The 18,038-nt window shown below is 42.8% G+C and overlaps 1 protein-coding gene across 1 annotated transcript in view; it reads left to right on the plus strand.

Moving 5' to 3' along the window:
- TPK1 (thiamin pyrophosphokinase 1) overlaps window positions 1-17,803 on the plus strand; it is a 335,721-nt gene extending 317,918 nt beyond the window's left edge. Inside the window, exon 9 of the mRNA XM_082691650.1 lies at window positions 16,347-17,803. Within this exon, the coding sequence (XP_082547776.1) occupies window positions 16,347-16,465 (119 nt within the window). The 3' untranslated portion in view covers window positions 16,466-17,803. The remainder of the gene's footprint in view (window positions 1-16,346) is intronic.
- The last annotated feature ends 235 nt before the right edge of the window (window positions 17,804-18,038 follow it).

Here is an 18,038-nt window from a genome sequence, read left to right on the forward strand (position 1 = left end):
ATGACAGAACAAGTTACATCAAGTCATGTGCCTGACTGAGAGAAAAAGACATCATGTAATGTATCAGATAGACTCTGCCTGCCACTGCACCACAGTTGGTATAGCAGATGCTGAATAAAAGTTACCAATTTGAGGCCTGGATAATATGTAACTTTGCATGCAAAGAGTTAATGCAAAGAAAGTTCAGCAAGAAGAGTTCAGGTTGTCATCAGGAAAGGATCCATGGTATGAATATTAAAAAATGGATTATTATAACCAGAGCAGGGTGAAATTTATTAATTATGAATTAAAGTAGCTGGTTTTTAAGAATGGCTAATATTTTCTGGCTCATTAGAATATTCATATAGTAAGATGCCAGCTATTCCTAATATGAAATATTATCATTGTATATCAGGAAGGGGAAATTAAAAATGAAAATAGGTCATGAAGAAATATAGTAGGAACAAGCATATATGTTTATGGGTTTATGGACAAAGTCTGAGATGCTGTTTTATTACCATTGATGTCACAAATCATATCTGTTAATACTGAAACATTTGATTTAAATCAAATGCTATTTTCCCTAAAAGACAGTGGTCAGACTCTCGCTAAATGAAATTCTGTTCTAAAAATAGCCCCACAATTTAATGAACTCTGCTTGATAGTAAATATCCATCTACTCTAACTGTTCTATAAATATTTTTCAGCAAGGCAGTGAAAAGCCACTGTGGCCACAGGATTTCATTTTTAGGAGCCCCAGTTTCAGGGGGAGAGACGTCAGAAAGCTCATCCGTTGTGAAGGGAGCTGAAGTCAAGCATACAGCATGGGAGCATGTGTGAAGGCCGCAGAGTTCCCATGTCCATTCTGTCCCTCGGATCGAGGGTGGGAACAGGCAGGTGCTCGAGCCAAAGCACAGAGCAGGGCACAGGCAGCAGGGAGCCTTCTGGAGAGAAGTGGACGTTTCATCAGCAAGGCAGCACCCCCAGAGGAACACGTGGTCTGGCTGCATTTACTAAGATGAAGCCAGAATCTGAGGCATTTCCATGAGCTTTTGTAAACTCTGGGACTCCTGAGTCCTCAGCCGATCTGACTAGCTTTTCCCAGCTAGGAACAGATAGAATCAACTTCTAACCATACTTAATTAAACTTCACTCCTGAAACTTATCAATACATTCTGTGGTTTTTCTAAATTTGCGTCAGTGGTGAAAATATTTATTTTTTTTCATATACTGGTGTGTCTTTGCGTGGAGGTATGTGTAAACATATATGATAAGACAGTTTAAAAAAAAAATCTAAATACCCTTATATGCTGGTTAATATACCTTATGTTCAGAATTTGGAAATATTTCCTCAGAGTGATTCTGCACTTTGGTCCAAGGTGGTGTCCCTTACTATATGGCTTTTCAGTGGTTCCTCTTTCTGGCATGAAAATCCATGTCATTCTCTTCTTGTTTTTATTTCATTTATTTTTTGAAATGTATGCATAAACATTTTTTCAGTTGTGATCAATGTCTATAATGTGACATGTCAATTTTTCTTTTACTTATTTAAATTAAGCCATTTTTCTATAATCCTGGACTGTCTTCATCTTTAATCACTACATCATATTCACCAAACTTATAGAACCTGTATTAGCTTGGCATTGAAAAATGGTAAGAAATTTATTTTTAACTACGTCGGAAAGCGTTTTTGTCTGAGCCGGCCTTCCAGAGCAGCAGCTGTCAGCTGTGAAGTAGACTTCCAGGCCTTCATCCGTTAGAGCTGTATTTCCACGGCCACGTGGGGCTTGGCCTTTCTGATGTCACAAACCAGTCTGTGCCTTTGCCCTGGGTGATTTCCATGTTTCCACCCTTGCCGTCCGTGCTCGAGGTGACAGCTGTGACCCAGGTCCTACCCAGCTGAGGTCAACAGGGACCTTCACCGACATGCATCCGTCCCTTTACAGATGACAGTCATCTGATGCCTGTGCTAGGAGTCAGCTGGTTTATAGGCTGCTTTAATCTGATCTCACTTAAATGAATAAATGTTCTTCAAAGCAGTTCCGGGGGGTGGGGTGCCACCAGTTTTTCCAGCCCCACACGTGAAATGTGTCCAGTCTCTGCTTGCAAGGGTAAGGGAGGGGTGCCGCGGCTGCTAACAGCCTCCAGGACCCCCTATTCCTCCCAGGAGAGCTGCTGTGCCTTTTCTGGAGGATAATTTTTGCGGGTTTTTTTTTTTTTTTTTTAAATTTGTCTGCTTGGGGTTACCTGATTTGGCTTGGTAAATTCTAAAGAGCACAGATTACGTCTCCTTAGCTTATTCTGTGCGGATGTCGTCACCTGTGGCTTTGAGACGGATATGAAGTGATTACACACCACCACCTCCACATATTCTACTCTCCTCTACTTTTCTATGCTGTCTCCGTTCGCATGAGGTGCTTACGGTCATCTCTGTTGCCATCTGAAGGACAGAAACGAATGCCACTTTAAAGCTTCCTCAGTGCAGATGAAATGGTGATAATGCAGACTTTCAGTACTTTCATGGAGAAGTCAAAGACCGTCACAGGCATTACCCCATCCACGTCCACAAGCAGCCCTATCAGAGATAACGAGAGGTCTAAGTGGTATTTTGCAAATGGATGTCAAGGTCACCTGAAGAACTTTTAGCCAAAGCCAGAATATTGCGGTGGGCAGTTCAGCTCTGTTTTGGGGGATGACATTGGAGCCAGCAGCACATAAGGACTTGCCCAGGGTTCTCCCGCCTGCTAGCTGTGCACTGGGATGGAACCCCTGTCAGGGAAGGTCACCTTTTTCACAGGCAGTCACAATCCTCACACTTGCGTGTGTGTTCAGGAGACAGGCCAGTGGCACAGGAGGCAAGGCAGGGCCCCAGGAGTTGAGGGAAGTCGAGCAAAATAAATCAGCTCAGAGCAGCTGCTGGACAGACTAACATTCCCTTCTTTGCACACATTTAAATCTGATACGGAATTTCCATACTGAAAATCCTGGGTCATTTCTACACACAGCATTCATTTCACCATTAGTAATTAAACAGGCCACGTTTTACGGATTTGGACTGTCCTTTTTGTCGTCAAGCAGTTCTGATGCGCTCTTTAACTGCAGGCCCTGTGAGTAGGACACGCTAATGATAAAACACATTAGGGAATTCTTTTTAACAATGAAAAATAACGTGTTTTAGAAAAGCCTGAACATTTGAAAGTGCTTGGGAAACCTTTTCTAAGTGGCATAATGAGCCTTGGGTCCTCCAAGCTGCGGCATTTTCTCGTAGTCTACTTGTTTTGGGGACAGCAGGCTGAGTGGAGACACGGGCTATGTGGAGACGAAAGAGGAATGGAACATCAGAAGCCATCTAATACCTTCAGCCCTCACCCAAGGGCAAGGTGAGACTTCTGAGGGAGACGAAACAACCACTTTCAAGTAGAATTAGAATAGCCTTTCCTCAGACGCTGGAGTTCAAGAAAGGACTGGTTGTCGGGATAGAAGGTGACCAGGCCCACCTTGGGAGAAGGCTTCATCCCTTCAGGGTTTGGAGAGAGAACTTTTACCAGAAAACACAGCGGAGGGCTTGCTATCGCAAGGAAGATGTCTGCTAGTATCATTTTTCCAGGCATCAGGCATAATTGGGGTTAATTTTCAGGTTCTCCTGCGTCAGTAAGTGTAAGTAAATGCTGTCCTGTGTGAGCTTCAGCAAGGTGACAGGGACGAACTCTGTCCCACGTAACGGTCTGTATGCCTAGCATCCCTGTATAGTGCCTTCCGAGCAGCCACTAATGCACATACCACAAGCCACATGGCTGCTTCCTAAATTCAGTGCACGTTCTCTTCAGTTCGGGTTTATTTTAATGCACCTCAAATCAAGGAGCATTTCTTGATTTGATTCTTCTAACGGCATTAAAATGAACAAGGAGAAGGCACTTTCCTTCACGGGTTTAGTCTTTTTTCCTAACTTTCCCCCAAACTTTAACATTGAACTTTAATATTTAAAAAAAAAAAAAAAAACCTCAAACGTACCAAAAAATTGAAGAGAACAGTAAAATCTGTATACCTTCCATCCAGATTTAGAACTGCTAACATTCTCCTGCATTCGCACGTCTTTCTCTGTGTGTGTATCATTAATTCGGCCTGCAGTGGGTAGAGAACCAAAGGCAGCGATCTAGGCTAGAATTTGACTTCAGATTGAAAGGATACAGCCAGCACAGAAAAGATGGGCTACGTTCCACAAGGAGGGGAAATATCAAAATTTGTGGTGGGAGTAGGAAGTTCCTGATCTATTAAGGGAGTACAGGTAGCATGGGCTGGCTGGCCAGTGGCTTATTTGGGAGAAAGTAGCCATTTGAGGGAAGGCCTTAATGCCAGGCCAAGATACTGGGGGTGGGAGGCCAGGCAGGGACGAGCAATCAGGTCTCACTGGTTGTTCTCTCGGGCGGGAATGGTCGGCTCGGCTAGGGAATTTAGAGGAGTGGGGATGACAGGTGATAAACTCGGAGTAAGGAGTTCAGTGAGAAAACCGTGTGGCACACGTCCACGCAGGAGTCTACTTACTAAGTCCCTTGCAGAACACAGGATGTATTCTATTGGTAATTTTGCTAGGTTTGTTTAGATTTTACATTTTTTGTTTTCTTGTCTAGTTTTATTATCTTTACAGCCTTTAACTTAAAGGGCAGAGGACTCAGTCTTTCTTTCTGCTGAGCATATGCCAAGTGTCCAAATGTCTGTTGATCCATTCCTGTCATAAGTTGAAATTATTTGAAATGACTTGATGTGCTCACTTGAATTTACTAGTCCCTTTATAACCAGAGACTCTGAATACATATCTGCAGATGAATCAGTCCGGTGATAAATGTTCCCTAAGAAAACAGATACCTGATTCATAAGTATGGTTTCTGCTTCAGTAACCTAGAGCTGCACTGTCCAAGCAATACGGTAGCCACTAGCCCCATGAGGCTGTTAAACACTTATGACTGACTTGTTCGAATTGATGTATGCTATAAATACACAGCTTGTTCAAATACTTATTATAAAAAGGGGATGTAAAATATCTAAGTAATAATTTCTTATATGGATAACGTGTTAAAATGGCAATATTTTAGATATTATATGTTTTATATACATTATTATGTATATATGATTATATGAATATAAAGTGGCCTAGTCCCACCACTTTTCTTCAACAGAGTATCAGAAGTCTTAGCCAAGGCAATTAGACAGGAGCAAGAAATAAAAGGCATCTGAAATGGTGAAGAAGAAGTAAAACTGTCCCTCTTTGCAGATGACATGACACTATATAAAGAAAATCCTAAAAACTATTAAAAGAAAAAGGGTTGCAGCTAATAAAAGAATTCAGTAAAGTTGCAGGATACAAAATTAACATAGAAAAATCTGTTGGATTTCTATACACTAACAGCAAACCATCAGAGAATATTTTTTTAACCCATTTACAATTGCATCAAAAAGAATACATGTAAAAAATTTAATGGAGATAAAAGACCTATACACTAAAAATGATAATATTTTTGATGAAAGAAATTGAAAAAGACACAAATGGAAAGATACGTCATGCTCATGGATTGGAAGAATTAACAATGTCCATATAACCCAAAGCAATCTATATAGATCAGTGCAATCCCTACCAAAATTCCAAAGGCATCTTTCACAAAAAATAGAACAATCCTAAAATCTGTATGAAACCACAGAAAACTCCGAACAGCCATGGCAATCTTGATAAAGAACAACACACCTGAAGGCATCATGTTTTCTGATTTCAACCTGTATCACAAAGCTCCACTAATTAAACACCGTGTTGTTGGCATAAAAACAGGCCAGTGGAACCAGAGAGCCCAGAAATGAACCTGCGCATATATGGTCAATTAGATTATGAAAAAGGAGCCAAGAATATACAAAGGGAAGACAGGTGATCGATCCTCAGTATATACATATATTGAATCATGACGTAGTATATCTGAAACTAATGTTATATGTCAATTATATCTCAACAAAAATAACCCGTGTGTTTATATATAAATATTTTATCTGTTTCTACTTTTTAAATGTGGCTTCTGGAAAATTAAAAGTTAGATATTTGGATCACATAATTCTGTTCAACAGGGCTGATAGAGATAATTGGAGTCTTTCTATACAGATGCTCTCCAGCTTGTATTTTTTTTTTAAGATCCCAGTAAATATACATGGAAGGCAGGTTTTTCCAGCTCTATACTGGGGCTAGTTTGAGTTTCTGCCTTAAAGGAAAGAACCCTAAGTATAAATGCCATTTTATAGGAAGCAACTTTAAAATACGAATTCGGGAAAGATATTAGTATTAGGAAAGGGTAAATTAAAATCCAAAGTTTGCCTAACATGCCTGTCTGTAAATATCTCTTTTAAATCTGTAGTTCAAATCATTAAAATAGTAAAGACCGATGCTAGTGAACTGATTTCAGAGGCAGTATCATTCGCTTTTTCTGCTGATGAAATCTGTTGTATTTTCTTAATATAGCATTTCTTCGAATCAGCTAAGCATCTCCAGAGAGTAAATGATGAAGGCAGAGCATACAGCGGTGCCATCACGTCTGAGATGGTCCGTGATAATGTCCAGTACATCTAACTGCACTCCCAGAACTTGACGTAATGTGCCAGAATGGTGGGGAACCTCAAGATCCATCGTGGGGCGTTCATCACACTTTGTCTGCGGGCATATATGGCCGTCATTTAAGGCTTAGCGTGGCTTCCACCCTTTCATGGCATCGCCCACCTACTCTAGTCCGCCGGGCTGCCGACAGCTCCCTACCTCGGGGAAAACAAGAGCAGCCTCAATTCTCTTTTAAAAGCTCTTCAAAGAATTGCCTTAACCTCCCTTGGTGACATGTGTCTAACCACTGTCATTATCATCACAGCCTGTGGACTTAACCTCTGAACTTCATTTTCCTCATCTGTAAACTGAAAACCTGCTGTCCCTCGAGCACGTGGTGCTTGCAAGTGCTCAGGTGGTGTCCGGAGTGAGAGCGCCTCGATCCCAAGTGTCGCCTCTGCACGGCATCTCCCGGGCAAAGCTCATTCTTCCTTCTCTGACTCACTCATTTTCTTTAAGAAATGTTGGTGTTATCTTTTTTATAATTCACTTACTCATTCCTACAAGATAGCCACTGTCGGCAGCCAGGACATGCTCGCGGCCTGTGTGGGTGCGTGCGACACCGCCCACACCCCAGGACTCAGCGGCTGCTTGCATGTGCAGCCCACCCTGGCCCCAGCCTCACCGGCCCCCGCCCCATGCTTCTGTCCGCTCTGCTGGGCTTGACTGTATACATACCCGTGTCTAGCTCTATCTAGTGTCCCACAAAGAGGATAACACAGTAAATACCTATGAAAACAAATGATTTACCAGCCTGGCAGAGTTGATCTCATAAACCCGCTCAGTTGGCTACAAACTAATCACTTGAAGTAAGGCATTTGCTGGTCGTTCAAATCATGGCAACCTCTCTCTTTCGTTTTAAAAGATTACTAATGTGGGGAAAGGACACGTTGACCTACTTCACTGACAGAAACAAGCAAAGAAGTTGAAAATTTCTTTAATACTTATCACGTGTTGGGTTTTTGGCTAGGTAATTCACACGGCTTCTCTGTGAAGAAGATATTCTTATCCACATGTTACAAATGAGAAAACTGAGATCACAGAGCAAGTCAATGGTAGAGCCAATGTCTGAACCTAGGCCTAACTTACTAACCTCACACGACGGGGTTTGTACTTTTTTTGACAGGGAGATGCCTCCTCTGTCAAAGTATCTGAGCAGAACAGTCACCCAGGAGCAGAGGGAGCAAATCCTTCCCACTCCTGCTTCCCAGTGCTTTAAAGCATCCAAAGACTCCCTCATGTTCTTTTGCACCGTCCGTCAGCTTGAAGGAGCCACAGCCCCGCTGAGTCGGTTTGCAGGGGGAGGGCAGGCAAGACAGGACAAAGGGCCCTACTTAGCCTCCTGTGACGCAAGAAGGGTTGAATAATTTAAGTTCCACCACTTTGCCAGCTTCTACTGTATAGTCCTCAGTCTTTCCAGCTTTAGACAAAAGCTGGTAGGATGTCATCAAAAGCAACAGAGTATTAAGTGCCTACCTCTCATCCTTATCTTTGGGAAAGGAAACAGTTTGAGATAATGGATGAAAATTCTAAAATCTACGTTAATGTTATTCTTATTTTTAAGTACTTCTATTTCTCTCTAAAACCTGAAAACCCAAAAGTGAGGCTGTGCTTCTGTCTTCTCTAACATACCAAGTATCACATTTCACTGGAACAGGAGTGTAACCAGCACTCGTCGGCCAGTGTTGTTGTTACGCCACAGCTGCCCTTCAAACAACTGATGAGAGCCATTCCGACAAAGCAAGCAATTTTAGGTCATGTTTATCACATGTGAGATGGTTTCCTGTCATCTTACACAAAGCTGTAACTTTTATTCTTGTCTCTAGTTAAAACAGGACTTGATCTGAACGACTGGTTATCTTAGAATGATGGTTAATTCTACTCTCTGCAAACAAAGGGGCTGGGGACGACATCTCTATCGGCTAAATGCTGAATTGAAGCTAAGTGTTATGCGAGCCAAGGTTTTGGACAAGTTCTCTGGGGTAGATTTTGAGAGACCAATGGCATCGAGGGGGCAACACAGGTCATTCGGTCATTCCCGACTTCGTGCACAAGAAACCAACGGTCACCCACAGAGGAGACACCAGTGTAAAAACCCGAGAACATGGGGGTGAGCCTCCAGCACAAAGACCAAGACGGGCTGCACCGGAAGGGCAAGAAGAGTGGCCATGCCAACCACGCCACTCCTTGCCCAGGTCAGCACAGCCCTGCTCCAAGAAGACCCCTAGTTTCTCCAGCAGGGAAGTGGGTCCCTTCTCGAGAGACCCAAACTCAGGTCTTACCTCAAGAGGGAATCGTTTGTGCGGCCTGGGCATTGGGGAGGAGATGGTGATGGCAAAGGGGAACCGTTTATAGCAGCCCCTTTGGATCCTGGAAGACCGAGTTTCCCCTCCTAGCAGCATTCGAGTAGAAACCTCAGCCAATGGTTTTGCTTACCTGCAGAGTCAAGATTGTAGCCCAGTCTGACCAGGAACTTGGTGGAGCACTGATCCGTCCTGATACGGGGCCACAGAGCATGAGCCGTACCAGCCTTGGAACCAGTTCAGACGCTCTGCTTGGGCAGGACAGCTAATTCATAGGGCTTCCTGCTGCTGAGTGTAGCTCCCAGTGCAAGAAGCCTGGCCTGAGCCGCTGCAAAACTATTTAGCCCAGCAGCACTCAAGCTGCCTATAAGCAGAAACAGAAAGATAACCCCATGGCCAGCGAGCTTGGTACAGAATTCTGCCTGATTGGATCTCCAAACAAGAGACTTATAGGTTCTGGGACCTATTCTATGGCCCCAACCAACTCGGGAAACTAATCTATAGTCCTACCTTTCTCCCTACCTAACAGGACATCCAGCCATAGCTCCCAGGAATGTGTACAGCCCATCCTGTAATCCCAGTTAAGCAGCACTTGCGGGGAGAGCCTAGCCAGTGGCCCTTCCCACCTGCAGAGCCAAGACCAGGGCTCGTTTGGCCTGCAGAAAAGAGCCCTGCCAGCCTCGGGGCATCTACAGCAAACCCCCTAAGCAGGAAAACTAATTTGTAGCCCTGACCACTGCTGAACACAGCCTTCTGCCCACCCACCCAGGGCACCTAACCAAAGCACAGGGGAAGCCCGGTCGTCCATCCTGCGGCCCTGCTTCCAGTGGCACGTGAGCCAAGCACATAGCCAGTGGCTCTCACCATCTGCAGAGCAGAGCTGGCAATCCCATCTGGCCAGAGATGGTACACAGTCCTGCCTGATTTGAGTCCCCAAACAACAAGCCATTATGGTGTTAGCCCCTGTTCTGCTGCCCTGCCCAACCAGGAAAGCTGATTTTATAACCATGCCTGTTCCTGAGAATAGCAGTTAGTAGTCCTAACTGCCTAGGAAGCCTGACCAACAGATCCACACAACTGTGGCACCCAACCTCCAGTCGCACAGGCAGGGAACACAGCCAGCACACAGAACATTCTTCAGGATCCTATGTTAGGCCACAAAACAAGTCTTAGCAAATTCAAGAAAAATGAAATACCAGTTTTCCTCTCTGTCCACAGTGGTATGAAACTAAAGATCACTAGCACGAGGAAAACTGGAAAATTCATGAACACATGGAACTTACATATTCTCTTGAACAACCAATGGGTCGAAGAGGAATTTAAAAAGTATCTTGAAACCCAAGATACAACAAAAGCAGTTCTAGAGTGAAGTTCATAGCTTTCATGCAAACATTAAGAAAATAGATTTGGGGACTCCTGGGTGGCTCAGATGCTTAAGCATCTGCCTTTGGCTTAGGTCATTATCTCCAGGTCCTGGGATCCAGCTCCGCATCAGGCTCCCAACTCAGCGGGGAGTCTGCTTCTCCCTCTCCCTGTGCTCTGTCTCTCTCTCTCTCTCAAATGAATATATCTTTTTTAAAATTTTTAAAAAATTATAAAAAGGAAAATAGATTTCAAATAACCAGCTTTACACCTTTGGGTCTTGAAAAGGAAGAACAAACTAAGCTCAAAGTTTGCAGAGGAAGAAAAGATTGGAATGGAAACAAAGATTAGAAAATGAAATACAGAAAAGGAAAACTTTTTTTAAAAAAACTAAGAGTTGTTTCTATGAAAAGATAAAATTGACATCTTTATGTAGTCTAACGAACGTGAGAGGATTCAAATCAACAAAATTTATAAACAAAAAAGATTCCAACTAAACCACCAAAATACAAAAGATTATATGAAAACTACACCAACAAACTAGACAACTGCAAAGAAATGGAAAAATTCATACAAACATATACCCGACCAAGACTGAGTTAGGAAAAAATAGAAAATCTGAACAGATGAATGAGCTTGAATCAGTAATGAAATATCTCCCAATGAATGAAAGCCCAGGACCAGGTAGCTTCACCGGTGCATTTTACCAAACATTTAAAGAATTAGTGCCAATCCTTTTCAAACTTGAGGTGGTAGAAACAGTTCCAGTTCCTTTTATGAGGCCAACATTATCCTGATACAAAAGCCAGATAAGGATACTACAAGAAGACTACTGGCCAATAACCTTGACACATACAGATGCAAAAATTTTCAACGAAATTACTAGCAAATTGAACTCAACAGCACATTAGAAGGCTTATTCACCATAATCAATGTTATTTATCTCTGGGATCTGAGGATGGTTCAACATACACAAGTCAATAAACATGATACATCACACTAATAGAAAAATAATGATCATTTTGACAGGTGCGTTTGACAAAATTTTTTTGACAAAAATTTTTTGACAGAAAAAGCGTTTGACAAAATTCAACATCCATTCATGATAAAGTCAACATCCATTCATGATAACAAATGTATAGAAAGAACATGCCTCCATATAGTAACGGCTATATATGGCAAACCCACACCTAACATCATACTTAATGGTGAAAGTTTGAAAGCCTTTCCTGTAAGGTCAGGAAGAAGACAAGGGTGCCAGCTTTCACCACTCCTATTTAACACAGTACTGGAAATCATAGCCAGAGTAGTTAGGCAAAATAAAAGGCATCAGAATTAGAAAAGAAGAAATAAAACTATTTGCAGATGATATGATTTTATATACAGAAAATCCTAACAGCTGTACCAAAACAAACAGATCAACAATTCAGCAAAGGTACAGGTTACAAAATTAACATACAAAAATCAATGGTGTTTCTGTATACTAACAATGAGTTATCTGAAAAAGATGGAAATGATCCCACTTATAATAGCATCAAAAGCAATAAAATACTTAGTAAATTTACTCAAAGAGGTCAAAGATCTCTACACTGAAAACTATAAGACATTAATGAAAGAAATCAAGTAAGACACAAATGGAAAGATATTCCACGTTCATGGATTGGAAGAATATTGTTAAACTGTCCATACTTTCCAAAACCATCTATACATTTACTACAATTCCTATCAAGGTTCCAATGGCATATTTTACAAAAGTTTAAAAAAAAAAATCCTAAAATTTGTATGGAACTACCGAAGACCCTGAATAGCTAAATAATCTTGAGGAAAAAACAAAGTTGGAGGCATCTCAATTCCTGACCTCAAACTGTATAATAATGCTGTAGAAATCAAAACAGTATGTTACTGGCATAAAAAAAATATACATGAACCAATGGAACATAATCCAGAGTTCAGAATAAATCCCCCACCTATACAATCAACTAATACTTGCTAAGGGAGGGCGCCTGGATGGCTCAGTTGGTTGAGCAACTGCCTTTGGCTCAGGTCATGATCCCGGACTTCCAGAATCGAGTCCTGCATCAGGCTCCCAGCTCCTTGGGGAGTCTGCTTGCTGCTCTCTCTCACTCATTCTCTCTCAGATAAATAAAATCTTTAAAAAAACAAACAAACAAAAAAAAACTTGCTAAGGGATCCAAGAACACTCAATTGAGAAAAGACTATCTCTTCAATAAGCAATACTGAGAAAATGGAGTTTTCATATGTGAGAGAATGAAACTAGACTCCTCTTGAACCACTCACAAAAATTAACTCAAATAGGGGCACCTGGGTGGCTCAGTGGGTTTAAAGCCTCTGCCTTCGGCTCGGGTCATGATCCCAGGGTCCTGGGATCGAGCCCCGCATCGGGCTCTCTGCTCAGCGGGGAGCCTGCTTCCTCCCACCCCTCTCTGCCTGCTTTTCTGCCTACTTGTGATCTCTGTCTGTCAAATAAATAAATAAAATCTTTAAAAATAATTAACTCAAATAGAATAAAGACTTAAACATGAAACCTGAAGACATGAAAATCCTAGAAAATAACCTAGGGGAAAAGTTGTCTTGACACAGGTCTTGGCAATGATGTTTTGATAAGACAGCTAAAGCACAAGCAACAAATTAAAAAATAAATAAGAGCAACTCTGTCAAACAAAAACGTCCACACAACAAAGAATCAATCAACAAAAAGAAAAGACAACCTATATGTGAAAAGGAGAAAAAAATATTTGCAAGCTGTATATCTGATAAGGAGTTAATATTGAAAATATATAAAGAACTAAAATTCATGAGCAAAAAAAGAAAAAAAAGCAAATAATACAGTTGAAAAATGGCCAAAGTACCCGAACAGACGTTTTTCCAAAGAAGATATTCAAATGACCAACAGGTTCCTGAAAAGGCACTCAGCATCGCTCATCGCTAGAGAAATGCAACTCAAAACCACAACGAGCTGTCGCCTTACACCTCATAGAATGGCTGTCCTCCAAAAGACAAAAACAACACAGGCTGGCACAATCTTAGAGAAAAGAGAACCTGGGTATGCTGCTGATGGGAATATAAGTTGGTATAGCCACTTTGGAACAGACTATGGAGATTCCCCAAAAATTAAAACTAGAACCACCCTACGACCCCGCAGTTGCACTTCTAGGACCATCTGAAGAAAATGAGGACACATGTTGCCGAGAAGTGGCACACCATGTTCTCTAGCAGCGTTATTCACAAGAGCCAAGAAAGGGAAACACCCTCGTGTCCATCAGTAGATGAAAGGATAAAGAAGTGTGCGCACGCAAACACACACACACACACACACACACACACACACACACACACACACACACTGGAATATGATTCTGCCATAAATCCTGCCATTTGCAGCAACACGATTAGACTTTGAGGTCAGTATGTTACCTGCAGTGAGTCAGACAGTGGAAGACAAATACTGTGTGATCTCACTGATACAAGGAATCTAAAGCCTCACAGAAAACCTGCTACTTTGTAGCCAGGGGCACAGTGGTGGGGGGAAATAAGGGAAGGGGGTACAGACTTCTGGTTCTAAGAGCGGGCAGTACTGGGCATATAGTGTACACGATCAATGTAGCCAGCAGTGCCGTAGGGAATGTTTGAAGGTTGGCAAGAGTAGATTCTAAAAGTTCTCATCACAAGGGGAAAAAGTTGCAATACATGTTAACTAAATTTATGTGATAACCATTTGCTAGTACATAGATATGTCAAGTCATTAAGCTGTGTGCATCAATATATTGCATTAGAACTGGAAGAAAATAATTTGTTTTCCCATCTGTGCGGAGTTGTCTCTCTGCCAGTCTTGTCATTTTACTTTACGATTGACCCTCCAACATTTGGGGTAGAGAGAGTTCAATCATAATGCCAACTATTTTCCTAAAAAAAAAAAAAAAATTTTTTTTCTTATATGAGGACTTTACTGTTTGCTTGAAAAGCATGATTCTTTGACTGAAAGGAATATACTCCAAGATAACTGCAGTGAGACAGTAAGTTAAAATTCATGATTTTGTATTTTAGCTTATGCATCTTAGTTTTCTATCATTTTGTTGTAATCTCCATAAAGTTGGGAGATTCGCAAATGTATTTAATTGTAACCCTCCTTTAATTCTGGTTGTACTGCTACACACTGAATGCGTCCCCTAAAAGTCTTATGTGGCAGCCATAAGCCCCAGGGTGGTGGTGTCTGGAGGTTGGGTCTTTGGGCGGTGACTAGAGTTGAATCAGGTGGTGAGGAGGGACTCTCGTGAGAGGAAAACTGTGTTTATTCTTTCCCCACTAAGTATTGTCAGGGAAACGCAGAGAGAGAGAGAGACATTTAGATATATATCTGTCTCCTAAGGGTCTAGTCCCAATAATCCAAAATTGATAGTCTACCTACGGAAAAGCAGAAAGGAATTTATATGCAACTACAAACTAGAGAAATAATTTCGTGCTCTTGTCCTTTGAGCCTATGTAAAGCCAGGATTGCAATCAGCTTGCAGAATCTTAAAATGCGTGTGTCAAACCCAGGTGGTTGTGCGTACGTGTCCTGTTCTCCACTGGGAAGGTGGCAGGCCCACTAGAGCATCCAGAATGGTCTTTATGAATAGATGGTTTGCAACGCTCACACTGTTGCTGGGAGAGCCAAGGCCTCTTTCTCCCACAGATCCCAGATAGACTTTGTCCTGAATCCACGACCGCCACCTAACCCACTATCCACATAATCGTGTCTAGTTTTGTGAATCTGTGTGCCTATTCGTATAATTTGGAAACTACATCTCAAAGAAGTTCCAAATTATTGAATAGCCAAGAGCTTCTGATGCTGAATTATATATCAGGGTAATATGCGCCTGAGGTGCACTCCGTATTCTTGTATGGTTTTACCTTATAACTTGATGTTTGCATTAGTAAAGGCGCTGACAACTCTGAAAAGTAAGTACTTTGAGTTTTAATAAGTAAACTGTGTTAACTGGTAATTACTAATTACCATTGTCCTGTAATGCTATCTCTGAATTTTTAAATTGCTTTTTCAAGATTTCCTTGGAAAGATAACAGGCTCCCCCTAGTGGGAAGTGAGCATTATAATGAGTTATTCCCCCAGTAAGTGTAACTTCAGAGTTAGACTTGGTAATGGAAAAGGACTCCTTTTTTTTTTGTCTTTGAATTTTAACCACGAGAATAATATTGGTTATCATGGAATGTGTATAGAACAGTCCTGAGTTTGCCATCATGTTGAGGAACTGTTCCTACGTAATAAAGAAAGTGAAGTTACGTCAGCTTAATGCCTCAATGCCTCGCATTCGCTCCAGCTAACCTGTTGGACTATCGACGTACATGGAATTAGAATTTACTTACCAATTACATATATATCACTTAACGCCTAACCTTTTACTTTGATATTTGATAATTAAGTAGTTAGAAGATTATCTCTCATTCTGGGCCTCATTTTTACAGGTGGGCTTATGGCTTCCTCAAGATTTCACAGTTGGAAGTTGGCTTCGACCTTTGAGTTCCTATTAATTTTACAGAAAGCAAGCCTTGCTCATTTTGGCTTTTCTTAATTTATGAGAAAAATATAACCAAAATCCCATGCTTTTGTGGAAGTAATTAGCTTTCCGCCCCATATCATTCAGACTTGAAGCTAAAACTGCATCTTCGTAGAATTTAATAACTTATGTAAAATGTTAATTCTCAATCATCAAGAAAAGTTATTACTGCACCCAGGCAGGGAAGTAAGTAGCACATTACAAAATGGGTTTTGATTTTACAATTGGTAATGAAACAAAAATTTAAAAATTTAATGAAATTTTGTCCGAGAATGGCATATATCCCAGAATAGTTAACAGCCAAGAACTAACTCCCGGAAGAGCAGTTATGGCAAAGTATGGAAACTTTCAGTTTTGAAATCCTATAAGCTCTGTTTCACGTATTCCACATCCTATATAGCTTATGTCAAAGCACAGGCTTCCCTGCTTTTTGCTAACCGTTGACAAAGTTGGAGAAAGGTTGTCTCTCACTAATAAACATTTTGTTTTATCGTTTTCTTATAGCGAACAACATGCTTGGCTTTGGAACACTGGTCAGTACTTCCAATACCTATGATGGGTCTGGTGTCGTGACCGTAGAGACGGACCACCCGCTCCTCTGGACCATGGCCATCAAAACCTAACCCAGCAAGTGGTATCTATGGCCGGGCCTTGGATTTACTCATTTGCTGCTGACTTACTGCTCCACAAGAGTTCACCTTGGTTTACAGAAATTTAAACCTCTCCTTGGGATGCCCCCTAGTTTTAAAGATGTTAATGTTTTAGGAACCCCAGGTACCATAAATGACAGATCTCAATTCTACAGTGAGGGAGAAAAATTATTTGTGAAAAAAGTACATAAGCTCCATTACATTCACTTGGAAAACCAAAGTGGGTCATTCCGCTACAAAATTCAGGACCGATTATTAGCATTCCATTTCTCCTAGGGAATTGTTTTTAATTTTGAAGCGGAGACTGTTCTCTGTTGAGCGTCTCTGGTGTCCAACACACCAGCTGCCTCCTGCCCATCCTTAAATCCTTACCCCGAAGGCTCTGTCTAGTGTTTATGAGCGCTGGAGTCCTCTGTGTAACATGGGGAAAAGTTCCTTTGGGGCTGGGCTGTTAGGACGGCACCATTTCGCCCTGGCCTTATTACTGTCTTTGGTATTAACTTTTAAAATAAATCAAGAGTCACTGACCTAATTGTTAAATTTGAAAACAGGCAGTTAGGACAGCTGTAGGTGCCGAGAGAAACGGCATGAAGGGTGCGTGACAGTTCACAGAGGGCCCCCGGCACTTCACCCCCCCTCGGCTCTGAGGTGAGAGCAGTAGGCTCCAGTGGAGCGACAGGTGCAAACTGCCCTCATCCGAGTCACAACCGAGGCCGGGGATGCTGTGCAGAGGAAACTCCTGCATGGAAACGGAATGGTTTCTGACATACTGAGACTGAAAAAGCAGAGGTGCACAAACCCCAAGTTAATGCAGAGGGCCGGGAAAGGAGCGCGCCACCAAGGAGAAGAAGCTGGGTCTGCAGGCCGAGCTCCTGTCCCCCTGCGGCCGTTCACCCTGGGAGGGGAGGGCGGGTGGCGCCGAGCTTCCCTCCCCCGCCCGCAGCTTCTCGCGCTGCACCTGCCAGTGACCGGGCAGAGAAGGCTCCGCGTGGCCGGCCCGGCCGTTCAGTCCACCTGGGCCACCGAGAGGCGCCCTCGCTTCGTGTTTAATGAGCCCCTCGGCTCCCTTCCTACCCTCCCCAGCGGCGCCGGAGAGCCGCGGCGCGAGAAGCCACCCGCGAGGTTTTGCGAACGGGGGCGCATCCCCGTCTGCTCTCGGGGACCCGCAGCTCTGTCCACCCGGTGCTGCGACGAAGCAGGAGGCGGATCCTCCGCGCGGTCGCGACCGGGTCCCACCAGAGGGCGGTTGTAACGACGACGCGAGCGCAGGAGACGGGAACCCGATGTCAAATAAAAATAGTGACCAACCCGTGTGCGTGTCTGTGGTCCGTTCTTAAGAAAACAGCCCATTTTCTCAACTGTATTTCATGGTCACCATCCCTCATAACCAACAGGAAAACAACGGCCCGAAGGGTGGCTACCGGCGGCCGCAGCGGACGCCGCGATCGGGAGCCCCCGGGGTCCTCCGGCTCCGACCGCAGGGAGGGCACAAGCTCCCACGGGTGCTGCCTGCGCCCGCCCCGGACTCGCTGCCCCGCGCGGAGAG

The sequence above is a fragment of the Mustela nivalis genome (genome assembly GCF_964662115.1).
Source record: "Mustela nivalis genome assembly, chromosome: 12".
Lineage (NCBI taxonomy): Eukaryota > Metazoa > Chordata > Mammalia > Carnivora > Mustelidae > Mustela > Mustela nivalis.